The sequence below is a fragment of the Saccopteryx leptura genome, chromosome 6 (assembly GCF_036850995.1).
Source record: "Saccopteryx leptura isolate mSacLep1 chromosome 6, mSacLep1_pri_phased_curated, whole genome shotgun sequence".
Lineage (NCBI taxonomy): Eukaryota > Metazoa > Chordata > Mammalia > Chiroptera > Emballonuridae > Saccopteryx > Saccopteryx leptura.
This window is the reverse complement of record NC_089508.1, coordinates 187,131,744-187,153,799: the sequence shown is the minus strand read 5'-3', so window position 1 is coordinate 187,153,799 and position 22,056 is coordinate 187,131,744. Positions and strand designations below refer to the sequence as shown.

General features: G+C 48.3%; 1 protein-coding gene across 2 annotated transcripts in view; it reads right to left on the bottom strand.

Annotated features, from left to right (window-relative positions):
- The window catches only part of DOCK2 (dedicator of cytokinesis 2), a 401,087-nt gene that overhangs the window by 210,769 nt on the left and 168,262 nt on the right, over nucleotides 1–22,056 (bottom strand). For both annotated transcript variants that reach the window (XM_066342684.1, XM_066342685.1), the window contains exon 27: nucleotides 15,013–15,108. In XM_066342684.1, coding sequence (XP_066198781.1) covers nucleotides 15,013–15,108 — 96 coding nt within the window. The remainder of the gene's footprint in view (nucleotides 1–15,012; nucleotides 15,109–22,056) is intronic.

The window sequence follows — 22,056 nt, the reverse complement described above, 5'->3', positions numbered from 1 at the left end:
AGGAAGTGAATTGAGAGAGAGGACGAAGATGCCTTCCTAGGCGTCAGTGGCTTTCTGTAAGAGGCTTTGAATTTTCTCAGGGCAAAAAAAAAAAAGTGGTATTGATAAAAAATGGACTCTTCCCACCCTGAGTAAGACCAGAAACCATGACAATGGACGTTCATTAACCAAGTCCTCGGAGATCCATGAGACACAGCCCTATTGGGTGTGGCATAGCATGCTCCAGGCTGAAGAATTCTTGTTACCTGGAGTCAAACATCCTAGAGGTGAAAGGTGCCCCTCTTGGGTTCTGGCCGTTGTAAGCAGGAGGCGGTTCAGGAAGGAGAGATGACTGGCCCAGGACTCCCAGCAGTCACGTGGGAAGTCAGGTGGTTGGTGGGTGGGACAGGTTAAGAGTCTACCAGACACCACAGCCCAGGGCAGTTCCAGGAAGCACTGACACAGGGCTTGAGACCCACTCCGACCTCCCGGTGCTGTTTCTTCATTGGCTGAGTGGGGGCCCCACCCGAGCCCTCCCTTGAAAAGGCTCTCTCATTTTAAGCTGCTCAAGGCAACCCTCTGCATACTAAAAATGTATTTTTTTTTAAAGTTCCAGAAAGCATAGATGTTTTATGATCATTACGCCCACCGAGCATGGTTTGTAATAAAAGGAGCTGAGGAACTAGTCCATTCCCAGGACTGGGGACGTCTGCTGTGCTCCATGTTTGGCCGACTGCGTGCTCATAACCACTTTTGAGAACCTTCCTCCCTACCTTCTTTCAATCAGATTACAGCCTGAATTCCCACTGATCACACCTCTGTCGCCCCTGCTCCTGAGGTTTCCCAAATATCTGATTTCTTCCGGCCTCCTACGGGACCTTCAGCCCGTGAGGGGCACACCGAGAGCTGGGTTTCCTCAGTGCCAGACAAAGCTGGGGTCCAGGGAAGCACACCCCTCTGCAGGGGGCCTCCGACCCAAAGCCCCGCCTGCTCTCTGCTGGCCCCCACTGAGTCCTGACTGGTCCCGCGCGTGGGCGCGCGCACGCGCGTGCGCACACATACGCACACACACACACACACCCTTCCAGCACGTTCTCCGCACAGCAGCAAAAGCAGTCATTGCAAAATTTAGGTCTGTACCACGTCGCACTCTGGTTGAATGCCATTCAATGATTTCCTGATAAACTCAGGAAGTTCGACTGGGTCTGTCACTATGACCCAGAATGTTCTGCCGGACCTCTCCCATGGACACGCCATCACAGGCCCTTGTGTTGTCTGCTCTCCTGTCACACCGAGTGACCTTGCGTTCCTCAGATCCAGCATGCAACACTCCAAAAGGGTCTGTGCACACGTGTCCTTCCGCCTGGAGTCGTCCCCACCGCGCCACCCCCCACCCCGCGGCACAGTCTCCCAGGCGAGGCCTTCCCTGAATGCCACATTGGGTGTCCCCCATACAGCCCCCTGGCACCAGGGACCCCTCCATCAGAGTCACTGGCACAGCTACCCTTGTACATGGACAGTGGTACATTGAGATACAAACAGACCAACATACGAATTTTTAAGATCTGAGCTGCGACTCAGTCCGTATTTTTGTTCAAGATCTGAGCGAAATTCCGAGATACAAGTTGTGATTCGGGAAGCTGCCGCTAGTTGATTAAATGAAAAATACGTAATGTTAAGCTTAGGTTAAGTTTAAAGTTAAGAAAGGGAGAGGGAAGGGGCGGGGGAGGGGGAGAGGGATGGGGGTGGGGTGGGAGAGAAGGAGAGGGAAGAGGGGGGATGGGGAGAGGGATGGGGTAAAGGATAAGGGTGGGGTGAGGGTGTGGGAGAGGGGGGAGGGGGAGGGAGATGGAGGGTGGGGTGGGAGAGAGGGAGAGGGAAGAGGAGGGGGATGGGGAGAGGGATGGGGTGGGGATAAGGGTGGGGTGAGGGTGTGGGAGAGGGGGGAGGGGGAGGGGGAGAGGGGTGGGGTAGGGGTGGGGTGGGGATGAGGATGGGGGTGGGGGGTGGTGTGCCCAGGCTCCCAGGGAGCACCCCGCCTCCCACGGACTCAGACCTTCAGCAGCTAATGTGCCAGGGGCTTTGCTTCCACTGTGGTAGGCATGGTATTCAGGCCCCAGGAACACCAAAGCCGCTCCAACCCTCCCCACTGCCAAGCCCCCAACACCCTTTTCCAGAATCCTGACAGCCCGCTGAACCTTGCTTCAGAACAAATTGCCGTCATAATTAAATCCCAACGCATTTTGTGCATTTTTACCAAGATCCTGCCTTACTGTGTGAAGGGGAAAATTGGTTTTGAAATTAAAGCAGATTGTTAACTATTTTTGCTGTAATGTTTCCATTAGAATGCCAGAATTTACTCCATGTGACTGGGTCCATTTCAGACCGAAATGCAGTTCAAAGGAGACAGGGGCTGTCTAACTGAAGGGGCGTTCTGGGCAGAGCGTTCTGCCTTGGCTTGGACCACAACTAATATGCAAGGACGATAAACATCACACCGAAGGATTATGTGCCCCAAAGCAAACAAAAGCTTTATTATCACGAATGGCTTCCACGGATTCTCTGAATCCATAGCTATCTCACATCAAATTTCACTCAAATGAAACCCGTACCTTCTTCCCCCCTTGGCAAAGGCTCAATTATATATATATTTAAATCATCAGCTAAACACAACGACCTCTCATTCGTGCCCAGGCTGGTTTCCCAGGTAGCACAGGCAACGCCACCATATCCTGGTGATGCTGACAGAAAAGCCTTCTTTCTCCTGAGCCAAATGGACCGAGTCACTTTCATTGTCACAGCCAAGAGCGGCTCAGACAGCTTTTCCACCCAGCACCCCAGTCCTGAATGCCCCAGCGCCACGCGCCCAGATCCTGTACGGAGGACAGAAGGAGCAGAGGAGGAATGACGTGTTGTCCTCTTTTGTTTGCTTGTTTGTTTCAAGATAAAAATAAATTAATAAAAAAAAGAAAGAAACAATGTGCTCCCCATAGTTAGGGATCAAAGAGAACGAAACCAAAGCCACGGGGAGCATTGACATTCACAAACTCAGCCCACTGACCGGCTGGGACTTTCTGAAAGGGCTCTCTCTCTCCTCCACTCTACACACCCACCAGCTCCCAGGAAACATCTCAGGTGAAGCTCAGTCCACAGTCCCTTATTTCCCAATACACAGTTGTTGACTCCCTTCTCTGTGCCAGGCAAGGAATGCACGGATGCTGCCCGTGCTCATGATGGTCCGTTGTGGGGATGGGTGTCTAACAATAAGCCCACGTCCTTTTCTGATCCGCCCGCCTGGATGCCACGCCCCCTCCTTCTGACCCTCTCAGTGCTGTCCTTGTCTTTCTCTTGTGATGGTTATTTGTCTTAGAGTGGGGCTGTGGCTAGTTTTCTCACCCCTTTCTCCACTATACAGTGTGTCCTGAAAATAGCAACTATTTTCCTTACCTTGTGAAGTCTCAAGTCCAAAAGGTCTTGAGCTGAATGGAAGTCCTTTAGCATGAGTCCTTCTCTGCTCCATGCGGCCCAGGGCACTGGCCTTCACAGCCCACCTTCCTGTATCGTTTCCAGCTCTCTTGGACCCGGCCATCTCCCTGCTGACGTTCCCTGGTTTGTTTGTTTTTTAAATCTTTGTTCGGATCCCAGCACCATTCTAGAGCATAACATTCCTCCCACAGCAAACAAGGCTCCTTGCAATCTGACTCCAGCCTCATATGTATAGTCTAGCTTCCCACTACTCAGTCACATTCTCCTGTACCCATCTCCTGCCCCTTCCCAAAACATTAGAGGTTGTGACTTAGCTCATGCTGTTCCCTCCACCTGGGACACTGTTCCAGTACCTATCTACCATGGGAAATAATTTTCATTTTGGCAGGATAAATGAACAGGAGCTACACTACTAACGTGTGTGTGTTTAAAAAAGCTCTAGTTTCTTGAAGTTGCAACGGGCTATTATTATTGAATAATTTGTCTCCATTATCTTTTTTTTTTTTTTTTTTTTTTACAGAGACAGAGAGAGAGTCAGAGTGAGGGATAGACAGGGACAGACAGACAGGAACGGAGAGATGAGAAGCATCAATCGTTAGTTTTTCGTTGCGAGACCTTAGTTCATTGATTGCTTTCTCACATATGCCTTGACCGTGGGCCTTCAGCAGATCGAATAACCCCTTGCTCAAGCCAGCGACCTTGGATCGAAGCTGGCGAGCTTTTTGCTCAAGCCAGATGAGCCCGCGCTCAAACTGGCAACCTCGGGGTCTCGAACCTGGGTCTTCCGCATCCTAGTCTGATGCTCTATCCACTGCGCCACCACCTGGTCAGGCTGTCTCCATTATCTTAGTTACTCATCAAAAATTTATCACAAAGGTTGCTTACGATTATTCCCATTTTCCAGAAGAATGAATTGAGGCTTGGAGGGAGAGGAGTAATTGGTGAAAGTCCACAAGTGTGAGGTGGGGAAGATTGAGGCTCCTTCCAGGTCTACCAAATTTGGAAGCTTGGGCTCCTAACTCCTATCCAGACAGCACATGGCAATTTAAATGTCACCTCCTCCCTGTAACTTTTTTTGATCATCCCCCACCCCTACCACACGAGATTAGTCACTCTGTCCTCTAAGGACCCACAGGGCTTTGCACAGGCTGCTGTTTACATTATTTTGATATTTCCCGCCCACTCATCTCTACCAGGGAGCCAAGTCCTGGGGAACAGAAATTGTCACATCTCTGGGACCCTCAGAGTGTTTGTCACATTGCCTGAGATGCTGTAACTGCTTCATACATGAGTTTGTTGAATGAACTGGGAGAAAAGATGGAGATAACACATCCAGGGTAGGGAGGCCGATCAGAACAAGACCAGAGTCCGCACTCCTGCCCCTGATTTTTTTGCACAATTTTAAATAAGAAACTCTTCACCTCCACCCCCCACCCCCCACCTCTGCCTTTAAAGTAGAACCATCTGGCTTTCTGGCATCACAGGCTGGTTAGAAGAAAAGTGAAATTATAGACAAGAAAATGCTTGACTATCTCATTAATTCCTGTTCTTTTTTTTTTTTAAATAGTGTTTAAGGGTTTTTTTTTCTTCTTAACTATAAAAGAAAAGCAAAATCATTTTTAGAAAAAGTAAAATTATAGAAATGTACAAACCATGAGTCCTTGAAGCAGAAGATGCCAACATCATTTAAGCTTCAGAACCTGCGGGAGTTCCCAGGCCTCTGGTGAGGGGCCGCATTTCTCCCCTCCGCCCACCTTCAGGGTCCCTGATGACTCTCTCTTTGTTGTTGCTGCATTCCTGTAATCCTGTCTCTATACTTACATCATAGACTTTCTCGTGTTATTAAAAACAATCTTAAATATTTAATGGCTGCAGAAAGGCATCGTTGTGTGAAGGTAGTGTTCCTCTGGAAAAACGGGTTCTGATTTTGAAGGGTCCTTTGATGGAACGGATTGCGGTGGGTCGCTTGAGAAGGCCGGTGTCCCAGGCAGGGACAACATGGACGGGAGAGACTGCGGGGAAGCCTGTTGGTCCTCAGTTGTCTCAGCTGGGTTTCTCTGTGGGCAGCTCCGGTCCCCCAACCCCTTTCTCAAAGGAAGGACCCCCCGTTATGGGATTCCTCCTTCTAGTCTGGGAGCCCTGCCTTTGCAGCAGACATATGGTGGCTGATTTCATCTCAAGAGGGCTTTGTTCACAACCCAGCTGTAGCCACAGCTTAGTAATATTTCACAGACGCAGGAGAGACTCCCAAGTCGAGGCTCTACCGCAGCTTGTGGTCTGGTTCATGACACCCGCGTCCCAGTAGGGAGAAGATGCTCACACTGAGGGAGAATAGTAGCAGCTCTTACCTGCCGAGGGCCGGCCACGCGTGAAGCCCTGTGTGGGGAGCTTCCCATGTAAGCTTTTATTCAATCCTCAGCGGGGGTGGACAGGTAATAGCTGTGAGCCCCATTCTGCGGATAAGGCAACTGAGGAGCAGGACTGTGGGAACCCTCCTGGCCGTGAAATACTGCCTCCTCGCTCCTTTTGAGAAAAGGGGGACCCGTTCCCAGCCGGTAAAATCCTTTCGGACTCCAGACCTGGCGCCCCAACTCCACAGCCCTCAGAAAGCATCGCTGGGCGTGAGGGCGCTGAGTTGATGCCCAGATGGCAGACACTCTGAAGTTCTCAAGTTTCTAAGGTTCCCCAAGGACAAGCCAAGGCTAGCCTCTCTTCCAGTGCCAGGAATCAGGGCCAGAGATGTCGCGGAGCCTCACCTTTAGAAACACACTGAAAATGACTGACACGGAGTCAGGTCTGTCTGGCTCCCCTCTCAGAAGCCAAAAGGCACTGAGATATTTGGAGGTGATTTTGTCAGGAAGATGGCATGCTGGCCGTGCGTTTCCTAGGACTCACTGTCCAATTCCCACACGCAGTCTCTGCCTCTGCCTCTCCCTCTCTGGGTGCTGACAACGGGAGCCCCTGGGGGGGGAGGGGTGTGTGTGTGTGTGTGGGGGGGCTCCAGCACAGACACCGGCTTCTCCAGGGCCCGAGTTCACCTTCCCTGAGGAACCTCAAGGCGTAGGTCCCCCCGCTGGTTACGTGTGACCTGTCCGGGTGGCAGCAGCAGGAACGGAAGGTCCCAGTATCTGAGACCACTCTCTCTCCGTGGTCAAGGTCTGCCTGGTGGGGCCGACCAGGGAGAGCGCAGTGGCTGTTCTAACACACTTTGGAGCTTCTGTCTCCTCTAACCCCCTTACCTGCGGCTCATCGCTGAACGGAAGGAAGGTTTGGAGAGCGACAGCGGCTCTGATGCCCCAGCTTTCCAACTTTAATTTTGTCTAAGAGAATTATACCACACAGGGCCACTCAAGTATACGGGGATTTTATATTTAAAAGCTCCTTAAGGGAAAGTCTGACGTGAAACACATCTTTTCTCATCTTGTTTTTTAAGTCATCTTGTTTTTTAAGTCATCTTGTTTTTAAAGCTAGACATTAATTTTTTACTTTCAGTCGGTCTGTCGTCTCCCCCCCCCAACACACATGCTCCCGTGGCCCCCTGCCCAGGAGGCCTGGGCCTATAGACAGGAGCCTCCGAGACCATCGGGCACAGCCCGTTTCCTTGAGGATCTTAGTCCAGAACGGAACACAGATGGGTTAAGAGATGATTCCATCATGACACAGCAATATCGTAACTGAAAAGTGGACAGAGAACAATGAGGGCCCTGAAGAAAAATGATCTTGAGAAATGAGAGGAGGTTGTATACAGGGTGGGGAGCAGGCACAGAATGCTTCTCCAGCTTACACCCCCCCCCCCCCCAATTCTCCCTCTCCCTGTGTGCAAACACTTCATGCCATTCGGGAACTTGACCCAGCACCGTAATGTCTACCTTGAGAACTGACTTCTCCCAACATGGGCTCCTTGGAAGTTGAGATACTAATGTGATTTTTTTTTCATATATATTTTAGGCCAAAGATTCCTTGATATGCAATTACCAAAATGCTTATTAAAGCAAAGCTTCCCCTCCCCCCCCCACACCACATTTACATATCAAGCTCCCTCAAGCTGATGATAACACGCTTTGGTTACCCCTGGAATTTCAGGTGTCTTGTATGTTCCTTTCCTTTCCTAACCTGATTTCCCTCTAACACACACATCTACTCTCTCTCCAGGCATTTTCTCAAATCAGTTCACCTCGGAAAACATTCTCCCAGACACGTATAGTGAAGTGAGTAGGCCGTCGGCCTCACGCTCTGGAGGACCCTCGTTTCCCACTTCCCGGGCGTGTGACCCGGGCCAGGGGCTGCGGCCCTCTCATTGCTGTCTCCTCTTTGACAGGGGATCACAGCTTCTGTCAGCCTCAAAGATTCTCAGCCCCCCATGGGGCCACTGACGCTTTCTCACCAAGAGAGCGCCACTCTCAAAGACCACAGTGTGAAGAATTTGAAGGGGACAAGAGAGGAGGCCGTGTGTCTTGTTAGAAGAAGTAGCGATGGCGGCCATGAAAGATGATCGTGGCCAGCCCTGGGAAAGTGGCATTGGTGGTGGAGAGAAGCTGGACTTGAGAGGCCTTTTGACCCGAATGAACAGAACCTGGAGATGACCGGGTGTGAGGGGAGGAGGCCCTCTCTCCCTCCCAAACCCTTCAGCATCTCCACGTCTCCATGCTGGCTTTGTCTGTTAAACTTGCTGTTTCATAAGTGCCAATGCTCAAGTAAACAAAAAGTTCTTGTTCCAATTTTATAGGGTTTTTATGGTTCAATGACCAGAATTGAGGAGATTGATCCCAAAGATTTCAGTGTTATAAAACCACCAAGAGAATGCTGTGCGTGTTATAGGTTTCTGAAAGTTTCTACCTAGGTTATTCCCGTTGGATTCCATGGTCTAGGCAGGGCGGCCTCTGGATTGGAGGTAGGTCATTTGTACTTTTAAAACGTTCGATGCCTAAAGAACAACATTCACAGGCATTAATAGTGTAGGAGCGAATAAAACAGTATTCTACTTCAGAGCAGGGGTTCTGGGAACACTACTGCCTGGGTGCAAATCCAAGTTCTTTCATTAACAAGTTGTGTGATTACCGGCCATTTCTAGAACCTCTCTGTGCCTCAGCTATCTCATATGTAAACTATGAGTACCTGAGCATGTTAAGTCCTGTAGTAAGGTGCTTAGCTCTCTGCCTGAAATAGGATATGTGCTCAATACATGACTTTAGTATAAATACTGGTTTTTAACAAAGTGCTGAGTGGCTGCGTGAAGGTCAAGAGTCAACCGACCACTTCTGGCTGGGAACCCCACCTCTTCAAGTCCTAGACTGCCCTCACACCTGTTCTCCACGGGACGGGCTTGGGTAGAGTTGGCCCTCACTGCCTTGCGGTGGCCCCTGCACAGCCTTGCTGGAGTCTGTGGCCCCACAGTGTGGCAGAGAGTAGTACGTAGCTGGGCCATTTGCCATTTGAAGAAAGGAAGTCAGAGCTTGGAAACCCTGCTCCCTGATGACGCAGGTGTTCCCTGGGGTCTTCGGTGCTATCGTGAGGTGAAGAATGGGGTGAGTTCCGCTATTTTTTTTTTTCATTTTTGAACAAACTGCTCTGAATTTCTGGAGCTGGCATGATGCCAACTGTATTTACCTTTATTTAAACACTCAATAGACTCCTCTGCGGAAACAAGGGTAATTAGGCCCAAAATATATCACCCCAAGGCTTGTTTTAACTACCCAAAATAAAAGCTAGATCCCAATTTCAATAAAATTACCAGATTGTTTCCTTTCCAAGAACTTCTGGCAGTGCTTACGGTCCCTGGTGGGTTCTCCCAATGGGGTTGTCTGTCCCCAGCCCTCGGGAGGCCAGAGGTAGGGGGCAGCCTTCTCTGGAGCAGTCAATAGTGAGATGCGTTTGGCCAGGAAGGGTTTCCTGATATACCCCACAACCACCACCTGCACAAACAAGCCTGTAATTTTCCCTCATCTTGCCCCCAAACCTATGGAACAGCATAGCACATGCCCCTGGGTTCACGTCCTACCCTGTTACGAGCTGTGCAACATTGGCCATGATGTTCAGTCTAGCCTCCTGAATAATGAGAGATGATGACAAGTACCTGTGAAGACTCAAAGGTGTGCTCCACCCACATGGTAGGAATTTTAGGTCCAACTTTCTTTCTTATATTTTAACCTCTGTAAAGAGTACAGTCAGTGCAATAATAAACCACTGTGTCACAGTTTAATTGTAGCACATTTGCTTTCTTTGGGCACATAAAATTATGGTGCCTCTTACATTTGATAAGATACGAGGTGTGGTATGTAGAAACCATTCCCGGGTAAAAATGTCAACTCTCTGATTATTGGTTTCTTCCATTCTCGTTTGCTTTTAAACCATAGTCTTCTTAAAGGAAATCAAGACTGTGTGGAAGAGAATATTGCTTATACAAGACCTTCTGGGCTGGACCAGAAAAACACTGTTGATTTCAGTCCATACATAATATTTGCAAGTGTTTTGCACATACCGCAGGTCGCCAGTCTTATGCTCTTGGCAGAGATCACCAATCAATTCAGCACTCATTCCCACTGAGCCAAGACACGGCCTCTGGATCTTTCTCAATGGCCGTTAATACCAACCCACCAGAGTTGGTACATCCAACAACGTCTATTTTCTGTCCCTGACTCAGAAGCTTAGGAGAACGGGCAGCGGCCAAGTCAAGACACTCAGATGTATGAAAAAACATCTCGGAAATGACAGAGCCCATCACTCCGAAGTCATCAAGGTCTAGAGCCGTGAAATCAGCCTACAGCTACAGAGGCGATTCTCTCCAGAACAAATGTGGAGACCGTCTCCCGTTCTCCCTCACCCAAAGCAGCCTCTGTACCCACCCAGGCTGCCTTCCTCGGCCTCAAAGTCAAAGTCTTTGGTTACGTAAGTAAATAAAATAGACGGACCAGATTCTCGCAAAGAAAGAAAGATAGGGCAGCAGCCACGTAAAAGCTTTTCCCTGCCCTTTGTTTTGGTAAAATAAATACCTGTTTGCTCCTTTGTCACCATTAACACTTCATTGTTCAGGTGGGCAATGCAGGAATGGTTATTTCCAGCAAATGATAATTACAATGTGCTATGCACAAGAAGCAATCATCCCAGCCCTATGGATCCTGTAAATTTAATAGCAAACACCCTTTATCGCAATGTTCCCACTCCTACAAATAGAGGGGAAAATGTCACTACTTAATCCTATAATGACATGAGAGAAAGCAGCCGCCCCGTGCTTGATCAAGCCTTCTTAGGATTTCAGAAATATCTGACACGTCCGGTGTTTGCCAGAAATATTGGTTGTTTAATATTCCCAAGCAATGGAAGGTAACCAATAAAAACCATCTGACAAATTAAAAATGACGGCTGCGATGGGGATCTCTCCTCTTTGTAAAAATTGCAACTTGAAGTTAAATTGGGGCTTTCAGCAGTAAAACGGGAACTCCTGACCTCTGAATAATTACTTTCCAACATCATCTTCTTTAATTGGGAGGAAAGAGTTCCATTCTCGGGATTGCTGGATGTGCTCATTTTGCAAACATGGAGCGAGGTCTCTAGAAAAGCCTTCTTGCTCCTTCCTTCTCGGCCAGGCACAGCCCTGCCCCGGTGAGGTGTGCTTGCTGTTTGTCCCGAGCTCCGGCCCTATGCTCTCATCGCGATAATTACCCCAGCAACCTCCAGGGTCGTTGAGACTAATGACACAGCTTCCACTCAGAACCTCTGCCAGGTTCCTGGAACCAGCCCAGGGTGGGAGGGCAGGGAAAGTCTGAGCAGGCCGCCCCCTCCCCGACATGTGGGCTGGTCCCCCATGGTTAGAAAAAGCCTTGCCTAGAAGGAGAAAAAGCGATCTAAGCCGAGGGAGAAGCACACACACAAGAATATGGAGGTCTGATACAGCACACCATGTTGGGGGCGTATTTCACTCATTCAGCATTTCAACATTCATTGAGTGCCCATCGTGTGCCACATTCCCTGCTGGGTGTTGAGGATAAAAGAATGAGTAAAATGTGGTCCTGGCCCTCACGGGAGTCTACAGCATGTAGGAGGTATGAATCACAAACACAGAAAATCACCTTGCAATGGACCAAGGACAATGAGTCCAATAACCAGAGAGGTACGGGGGCTCTGAGAGCCAATGGGGAGCCAGGTAGGGAGGGACTGAGGCCAGATGTACTGGAAACAGCAGCACTGAGTGGGCAACAGAAGTGGCAGGTGAGTGAGAGATTGGGGTCAAGAGGAGGTCGATACCATAAACTGAGATGGTGAAGGCAGGGAGAGTGTGGAGCGGCGTCTGGGGTCTGGTGATGAGTTGGGTTTGGGACACAGCTGATTTGGGACTCTTGAAAGACTTCCCACTGGAGGAGGGCATGGTTTTCTTGTGGGCACAGACCATACCTAAGTCATTTCGGAGTCTTTGTGCAAGTATGTCGGAAGGTCTTGCAAGATCCTAAATGGATAAATGAATGAATATTATGTATAAAAACACCTGTGCAGATGCTGCTCACATACTATCTCATTTAATTCTTACAGCAACTCTGTGGAAAAGGTCTATTATTATCCCATTTCAGACTAGGTAGGTCTGGGCCTCAAAAATCTTAGGGATAAGAGAGGAGCCATGTATGGTCAGTTCACAGATTACAATGACTCAGGAAAAAAAAGAGAGAGAGAGAGAGAGAGAGAGAGAGAGACAGAGAGGCAGAGCACATAGAAAGATGCCCAAAATCAGTAGTCATTCAGGAAATGCAAATTAAAACCACGATGAGATACAACTAGAATTGTTATAAATCCACTAGCATTGTTATAATCCAAAGGACTGACAATTCTAAGTGTAGATAACGTAGATAATTTAGATCATCTAGAACCCCCAAATACTGCTTGTGGGTGGGAATGTAAGATGGTACAGGCCCAATGGAAAAGTTTGACAGTTTCCTTTAAAGTTAGACACACACAAATATGCACCACCCCACGTATTTACTAAGATTCATCATCAAATTTTCATGACTAAATTATACTGCAATAAACCTGATTTTCAAAAAAAAAAGGAAGGGAAAGCTGGGTGGTTTAGATAGAAGAAGGGAGGGGGGCCTGCCAATCAGTTTGGTGAGTTCCGGGGCAGCTTCAGAAGCGAACGCATGGATGCTGGACCTGAAGACCAGGCAGGGTTCCAGCAGACGAAAGGAATTCCAGACACAGGGAGCACCGTGAACCCGAGAACGCCGCCGTTGCCAGGCGGGCAGGGGCGATGTCCAGACATCCATTTCAGCCGAATTATTTGGATGGAGAAAAATAAACGGGAGGGAAAAATCTGGCTGTGGCCAGATGAAAGAAGGGGTTGACTAAGACATTTATGACTTAATTTGGTAGACAGTGGGGAGCCACTGAACATTCTAGAGTAGGGGGAGGGTCCTGGCAGAAAGATTAAGGGGGCAGCAGTGAGGAAAGGTAGGCAGCCAGGGCAGGGCATCAAATGGAAAGCTCAGAGAGCTGGCTGCAGTGAGTGAGGGCCAAGCCGCGGCTACCCGCCCGTGCGGTTAACGCAAAGGGACAGAGAACCCCGTTGTACCCGACAGCAAGGAAAGAAAACCACAGGTACCAGTTCTGTGGTGCCTTCTATAACCCCCACACTGTTTTAAAGAATCACTCCTCAAGGAGAGAAAGAGAGAGAGAGAGAGTGTGTGTGTGAGAGTGAGAGAGAAGAGCCTGTGATGTATGAGACGAGACGGACCAAATGGATTGATGATCATCCTTAGGTCTGGCTGCAAAGCAAAGGAAGAAAGATCAGGGGAAGCAGAAGATGCTTATCTCAGGTGTGTTATGGGAGCTGCAGATATGGAAGCTGGTAACCGAATAAGAAATGATGAAACTTCTAAGGTGGAAGGATGGTAAGTGAGACAAATGAGAGGCCAATCCCCGTGGTTCTGCCCCAGGGAGGCAGGCGTGTCTGGAACTGCTGCCGGTGTCTCTGTGACGTCCCCACCCCCTGAGATGTGCGTTAACATACCACAAGTACACATGTGTTTGACACGAGTGGACGGAACTGAATGGGTATACACAGACTGTTACACTCTACTGCTTCCGAGGAACAGGTTCTCGTCCAGCTACGATCAGAATAACAGTGAGCACCTAATGCTCTGTGTGCATGCAGCAGGACCGCAGTATAGCCACAGTCAACGTCCACTCTGACTTCTCCGCCAACACTTAAATGCCGGGAAATTTCGCATAAAGTGTATAGACTCCCAGCTCCTCTCGAGAAGTTGGGAGTTCTGAAAAACATATATGACCCAGTCCGACATGGTGTCATCGTCAGAGCTGAGTACCACTCATCCTCTTTAAACAGTAGGGTCCCTGCTTGGTACACTTCATTCATTCACTCATTCATTCCACAAGGATTTATCAAGCACCCACTACATGCCAGCCCCGTTGTAGGGTCTGGAGATGCAAATAAACAAAACAGACAAAATTCCTTATGGTCCATTCCTGGAGCTCATCTTCTCACCAGGAGAGCCAGACAGCAACCCAATAAATAAAGGGATATATGCCATCTATATTTCAGGTGGTGATAAGTACTAAGCAAGTTTAAAGAAGTAAGATGCAGCCATTGAAAGAGGTTGGAGAGAAGTAGCAGGTCCTTAGAAAGGGGAGTCGGGGCAGGGACGCCTCTCCGGTTAGGTGACCCTGAACCAAAATCTGATTCACGTGATGGAACGAGCAGTCAGACCTGACGGAGAGAGAGAGGGGCCAAGCCAAGGCAACGGCAAATGGAATTGCGTTTTGCATGTGGGAGGAACATGTAAAGGAATCGGCATCAGGCAAAGGGCATTTCAGGCCCCGGCAACGGTTTAGATTTTACTCTGAGTGAAATGGGAAACTGCTGGAGAGCTTGAGCAAGAAAGAGAGTGACACGGTGGGACATATTTATGTTGGTGACTGGCCCCTGTAAGCATTAGGTTTTGGCCCTTGGCTTAGAGCAAGACAGGCAAAGGTTCAAGGGTTAGAGATGGACTCTGTCTGGAGAGAAAAAATAATTAGACTATGGGGCCAGCGTCTCCTGATCTACGGAATGTTGTGTTTGTGCAGAAGAATAAGCCAAGACTTAGCAGTGGCCTGATGTTAACTGACAGCTACGGGAAAAGTGCACACACAATGAAGCCACTTACAAAACCAAGCTCACAGGACCTCGGAGACTGGGCATTGCTTGACGCTAGGCCAGAAGTCCAGGTTCCTGGTGGACGTGAATGCGAAGCATTCTGCCAGGCCCACTCACACAGAGCTTCCCTCACTTCTCCATTGTTACCAGAGACGTGCCCTCCCCACCGGCATACCCAACTGGGTAGACAAGTCCTAAGTCTTGTTTTATTTCAGCAACTTGAGTAAACGCTCATGTTCTCCCAACTCAGGTAGGAAAAACATCTGACCCTTTGCACTCCAAAAAAAAAAAAAAAAAACAAAGCAGGGAGCGGCGCTTGGTGTTCAGCACGGTCCGGTGTTCCGGAAAGTCCATTCCTTCACCATGAACAGTACGAAATGTTTGACAAGAGGAAGAGAGCTACTCACAATCAGGACGTGGTCCCGCCCCATCGTGATGACCGTCCGGTTCACGGTGCGAAGCAGCTGGGCCATGATCTCCTGGATGTGGTGGTAGGTGAAGGCCTGCAACACAGAGGCATCTGGGTGACCGCCGGGACCTTATATCTGCACCCCTCCTCCAGCGGTCAGACATGGTGATCGCCAAGATCACCACCACCACCAGCATTAGTACCATCACCGGCATCATCATCATCATCATCATCACCGTCACGGTCACTGTCATCGTATCTCCATCACCATCACTACCAGGCACTGGACACCAGGAACTCCATTAACCATCTTAATATAAGTCAGTGAATACGAGATGAAGCGCTGGAATCAGAAACTTTTGATTTAGAATAGGAGCTCAATCAAGAATTATTGTCCTGGATGTGAGGGCGATCTGGCTGTGACAGCTGTCACCCCATTGATCGCCAGAGTTGATTCGGCTGATCTGGCTGGCTAGGCAGGTGTCCCCTTCCTCCCTCACTGCTCTATGTGCGTCCCTCCCGAAGCTGCGCGTTCGGTCGAAGAGGACGACCTTCCCCGCTAGAGGAGAGGACCGTTCTTCGGTCAAGGGTATACGAGTAGCTGTGCTCCCCTGCTAGGACCTCCAAACAAGTCTCAAGAATTATTGTCCTCCATTGGCTAAGTTACTCAACCTCCCTCCACCTCGGTTTCTTCACCTGTGTCAACGTCAGGATCTAACCTGGAGTAAGGAGGGACTGTCACACAGGGCATTGGTTAGGCAGGTGATGCAGAGGCTGAGACAGCAAACCAGATAACCTAGAGAGCAGCAACAGTAGGAAGTCCCCCCCCCCCCAGCCGGAAGGACACATAGAGGAGCCAGTGTCTCTGGAGCCCGTGACGGGGGTTCTGTGATGGACAGTGGAACCGTGGGGTGCTTGCATGTAGAAGCTGCATGATCCACCGTGGGGGATCTCCGTGGTGAGCCAGGTTGCAATATTTATGAGGTTCAGCTCATTTTAAATACAAGTCCCTGAGCCTCGAGCAGGGCTGTGGCAAGCAAGGTTTTGTGCACTTTCTATGACATGCTCAGCTCCCGCACGGAATTTCATCCGCGCACACCTGAGAGGGTGGTCCAGGCCAAGAGGAAAGGCCCTGGGGTTCTGAATTCAGCAGCTCTGGGTCCGAGTGCCAACTCTGCACTTGCGCTGTGTGACCTCACTAACCACTTAACCTCCCTGAGCCTCGGCTTCTTCATCTGTAAAACAGAGAAGGGTTTCTGGCCAGTCTTTCCGGGTTGATGTGAACAGAGGGGGGGATACATGCAATCCTGGAGAAATGTGCACGCTTGATCCCACTGCAGGGGGCGCTATGGGCCTGACAGGGACCCGGACCCAGGGCATCAGCAATTCATGGATTTCACGTGGCTTGTTCTGATGGCTGAGAACCACGACACAACACACTGTGAAGCTCTGGTGACACAGGCTCGGGTTTGGGAACGGCCTGTGCGTCCAGGACCTCGCCAGAGCCTGACCTAAAGAAAGCACTAGAAAAACAGGGACAGAAAGGCAGGTGACCGCTCACACTGATTCCTCAGCACCTTATTAAACTTCGCTGCTTTCAGCTGAACCGTGGGCTGTCTCTTAGTGTAACCCGTGAAAGGAAAATAGATTTGTAGTAAGTAAAAGCAAAAACATGTGTGTATTGAAAACTGCCCTCTGTCTCCAACATGCTTTCCATGACAAGGGGCATCTGATGACACTCTGCCCAAAGGTTCCTTCCTCTCTCCCCGTCCCAGACTGGCTTCCTCTGCCCTGTGGCTAACCCCCACTCCCCAGCCCCCCGGAGCCCCCGGCAGAACCTGTGCCGTCAGAGCTGCCAGCGAAGCATACGCTTTATACAAACAAGTCCTCGTGCTCCCTCAGACCTCGGTCTCTTGCTAGAGTTCGCCCCCTCCCCCCCATCCAGCGCTTTGCTCATATCTGGTATTTTCCTCCTGATACTCTGAGGCTGCAGGTGAGCCCCTCTCCTGACTTCCTTCTCTCTTTTCTTTCTTCAAGTGTCTTTAACTAACTTACAATTGCCATATATATATATATTTTTTTTTTTTGGTATCATGTGAATGTGGTGCTTATGGTAACAACAAAAAGAGCTAACCTTTTTTGAGTGCTTATTAAATACATGACCCCCTACTAAACGTGACCTTGTCTCACAACGAGATGGGCAGTATCATGACCTCCATTGTTCAGGTGAGAAAACTGAAGCCCAGAGAGGTTAAGTAACTTGTCCAGGCTCACCCAGCTAGGGAGTCAAGGAAAAAAACAACAACTCAAACCCAGCAGTCTGGCTACAGAGCCTGCTCCTTGCCCAAAACTCACCCAGGCCGACTGGAACAGAAATATAGATCTCTGGCTGCTATCATGGGGCCTCATCAGCCTCTCTCCATCTGTAGGGGATGGTCAGGCTCTGACCTTGGCCAGGCTCACTTCTAACTGCCTTCAGTCACTTCGGATCTTCTCTTTCCCTTTTAGAAAATCTTTAGTACTATGTATTCAATTACTCCCTCCTCTCCTCTGCCTTCCTTTGCAATCTCATCAATCTAAACCCACTGCCAATTCATACAGCGGTTTCCATTTAATGCCCCTCCCTCCACCCCAGGGTTACATCTCTCTCCTCCTTTCCCAACAGAGGTTATAAAACCCCTTCCTCTTGCATTCCTGCCTGCCCTCTGCTTCTTTTAAATGGCCATTTCTTCAACCAAAGAGCAGCAATTAGGCCGCGCGGGAAGGAAGTTTGGTATTCAGAAGTGGAACACTGTCTGGTTTTATTCATTTCACTTTGAAGGTCTCAACATGAGAGGTGGTATAGCCGAGTGCTTTGGGATAACACAGGCTTGAGTGTGAATCTCAATTCTGCTCCTTTGAGCTGGGTGACCTAGGGCGAATTACTTTTCCTCTCTGTCTTTCTGTTTCTGTGTTTGTAAAAGGTGGCGGACAACAGACACCCCAAAGGCTGCTTTGAGGACTCCATGCAGAAATGCAGGTGAGTGGGCACACAGTGGGCCCTCAGTGGGCGGCACTCAGGGCGACTCAGATCCCCCTCGGTCTGCAGCAGCATTCCGGCCCGGCTTGCGGATTCCCGGCACGTAGCGCAGAGTGCGGTAAAAGGCAATGCATAATCTAAACTCTGGATAATATCGAGATGTCACCTACAGGATGGATAGCGTATATGCAAATGGAAAACTTTCGAGATGATAAACCTGTGCTAAGCAGTAAAAATGCAGCCACCAATCACCCACTGTTAATTGCCCCTGTGCCAGGCAAGCAGAGAGAATCTCTAGGAAAGTATCTTCTGGGTTTCAACTAAACGGTGGCTTGTAATTGAAATGACAAAGTCAAGTTTTCCCATTATGGCCCTGGCAAAAAAATTAATCCATCCAACCTAAACACACTGCGAACTATAGTGATTTTTTCCCCCTCTAATAATTATAAGCTGTGTGTGATACCTGCAAGGAACCTGGAGTCCTCTCTTTAAAGGCAATCTTATGCATAAGCCCTAATACATAACATAGTAGACGGAGAGCTCAAAGTGGGTAGGTAGGGTGAGGGCAGGGCCAGGGGGCGGGGCCAAGGGGCGGGGAGGGCAGCCTCTTTCCTATTGGCTCACCCGAAGCCCTATGCCAGCCCTCGGTCTTTGTAGAATGCAATTTAAAATTACTAATTTCCCACAGTATTTCCGGAATAATAATAATAGAGTATACCATATATGAGATTATTGTAAGTAATAATATATAGACACAGCATGTCACAAGATTGAATCAAATTATGTAAAAGGTATCCCCTTTTTCCATTTTTCTTTCAACCCTTCTGATGATACCAAATAGAAAAATCCTCCTTTGGTGCTTTCACACCTCTATAGTTCATGCAAAACTCCTTTTCCTGTAGAGAGGGGTTGTCAGGTCAGAGCAGATGGACCAGAGCATCTTCTTAGAACTAACACTGTTTTATTGTGGCTATTTTTAAAGTATATACTTATTATATACATATTATATGTAGTGTGTGTTTGTATATATATGTATATATATATAGCAAGTGTTCAAGAACACTTATATACTTATATACATATTATATATGTAGTATTTATATAGCATATATATATATATATATATATATATATATATATATATATATATATATATATGTAGCATACACACACACACACACACACACACCAAGTGTTCAGGAAAAGATTCAAAACTTGGCAAGAAAGCCAAATAAGGATTATAAGGATTGCATGATTTTTTCATAGTGTATTTCTGATGAGCCCAACTGGGAGCCCTCTTACTCTCTTGGGAAATGTAATTTTATTTTAGCATCCACAACTGATTAGAAAGCAGAAATATCAGCGCCCTGCAAAGTCAGAGGTTCACTTATAGAAAAGTGATAATGTGTGATATCCGCTGGTTTGTGAAAGGTCATAGTTCTGTTGTTCCACAAAAATTTTATGAGCCTTATATCGAAGGACAATTCAAAATAAGCATCCCCTCTCCCAAAATTCAAGAATCTTACATACTTTCAAACTGGCTCTTTCTTTGGTCATCTTCCCCCCGGTCTAATAAATAAAACTTGGAAATGTGCTCACTGTCTAATTACATAAAGTGATATGCTTAACCATTTGAGAATTCTACTTTTACGCAAGCAATACTGACGACTGAATGGTGGTGACGTTAAATTCTGCTTATTTTTATCAAAGTTACAAATGCATATAGTTTAGAAATAATCTCCAATGTTCATTAAAACAACAACAAAACATGAGCCTTTCATGTTCTGCACCAAGAGGAGCTTCTTCTTTTTTTTTTAATTTTTTTTAGCACATGTGGTTATTAGTTTGATGCTAATGGTTATGTGGCCCAAAATATTTTTGTATTATATAAAACGTGTTTGGATTACCTCTTCTTTAGACAAATGTGTTCACTTTCTGGCAGTATCTATGAGGTCTCCACCACAAAAGACAAGGCTTTCTCCCTGGTTGCTCTCCTTGCCCCATTAGGCACCTGTATTCTTTCCACTTCCCCTCTTCCTACAAAGTTATAGTATAATTTCTGTTTGATCAATATTTAGTGTATAAAATATTTTGGTATGTAAATGTGAGTCCTATCCAAGTTGTAAACAAATTCCCATTTCTTTTCTTTTCTTTTTTTTGTATTTTTCTGAAGTGAGAGGTAGGGAGGCAGAGAGACAGACTCCCTCATGTGCCCGACAGGGATCCACCCGGCATGCCCACCAGGGGGCGATGCTCTGCCCATCTGGACCATTGCTCCGTTGCAACAGAAGCCTTTCTAGCACCTGAGATGGAGGCCATGGAACCATCCTCAGTGCCTGGGCCAACTCTGCTCCAATGGAGCCTTGGCTGTGGAAGGGGAAGAGAGAGACAGAGAGAAAGGAGAGGGGGAAGAATTCCCCTGGCCAGAAATCAAACCCAGGACTTCCACACGACAGGCCAGTACTCTACCACTGAGCCAACTGGCCAGAGCAATTCCCATTTCTTGAACAACTTTTTGTTTCCCCCAAAGGAAAAATAAATCAGAGATTCCCTTTCGTTTTCTGTCTTATCTTTTCCCCCTTATTCATAATTGCCTCTTCTTCTCCTAGTTCACAAGATTCTCTCTGCCTATTTCAGACGTTTGCTTTGTCTTGCAGAGCCTCTGTTTCCCCCAAGCCACCTCTCTTCTGTCTGCTCTGTTGTTGTTTTTTTCTCTCTCTCCCTCTTTCTCTCATGTTCGAGTTTTTTCCTTAGTTCTCTGTAACCCCGGGGTGGTATGGTCACTTTTCAGTGTGGGTCACTCCTGGGCTGGTCACCCCCGGGCTGGTCACCACCTCTGAGCGTGCAGGGGGAGCTCGTGGTCTGTGACCTTCACGGCAGGGTGATCTTGGTTGGGACAATTAGTTGGAGAGACTCAAATACCCACGTACACAACTCTTTCTTCTTGGGCCGGTGGCATTCCACAGACAAGAGTTCTCTGATCGCTCGCCCGGAAGCTGCAGCTTGCTGCCTGCGTCCCAGGAGCCGAGTGGGAGGAGAGCGCCAGAGGCTCAGCTTCTGAGACTGTGCTCTGAGACTGAAACCTTGTTCGGAGCGTGGTGTTGCTGCCCTCAACTGCGCCTAACGCCTCTCCTAGTCCAGGGACCCTGTGTCTGACCTTCTTTGTAGACTGAACCCCCAGTGAGTCAGCCATATGGTCGGGCGGCTTCTTACACAGACGGGGCGACTGATCCTCCGCGTTTGGGCTCCTCTCCTTCACCCGCACCTCCAGGGGCCCTGCCTCCGCCGCTTCCTGTAACTTTGGGGGAAATCTTTGCTTCAGATCAGATGAGATGTCAGCCTTCTGAGTTGCTGCTGGCTTATGAATCACTCTTCTTGGGTCTGCTAAATCGCTTAGTACTTTTCCACACGGTAGCTACCTTCCTTGTACTTTTTTTTTTTTTTTTTTTCAGTAGGTTTTCCAAAAGGAACAAAATCTGTGACTATGTTTCCTCTGTCGTCTTCCCAGGGCTGCCGACCCTAACTGTTCATGCTTCAGTGTTTTATAAGTGATCTCATTTAATCAGAAATGTTAAAAGTGCATGAGATAATGTTAAATGACAACAAAAAAAATGTAACTATGTTGTGTCAATGTCAGATTTTGAAAAGAGTTCTAGTGGAACCCTGATTTTACAGAAAGCAAAGCTTTTCAGCTTTGAGAAAGACCGGGATGGGGGTGGGGGTTGGCACAAGGCCGTGTGACCAGTGACAAGGAATGAAAACCGAGTGCTGAGATGAGGATTGCAGGGTCACCGCTACAGCATTCAATTCAAAGACCTTTCCTTTTTAACCAAAGAGAAATAATGCACCTTCTGACCATGGAGGCTGCTGCACTGTGGAGCAGCCACTGTCTTTCTTGGCTCTGTGTTCCTACATAAGACGTCTTCTCCACGTTTTTATTTCGACGGCACCACAAACACCGACAAAGGAAATACCCCAACTTTCAAGAGACAGTAACAATGATCACCGAGAGCAGAGTCACCT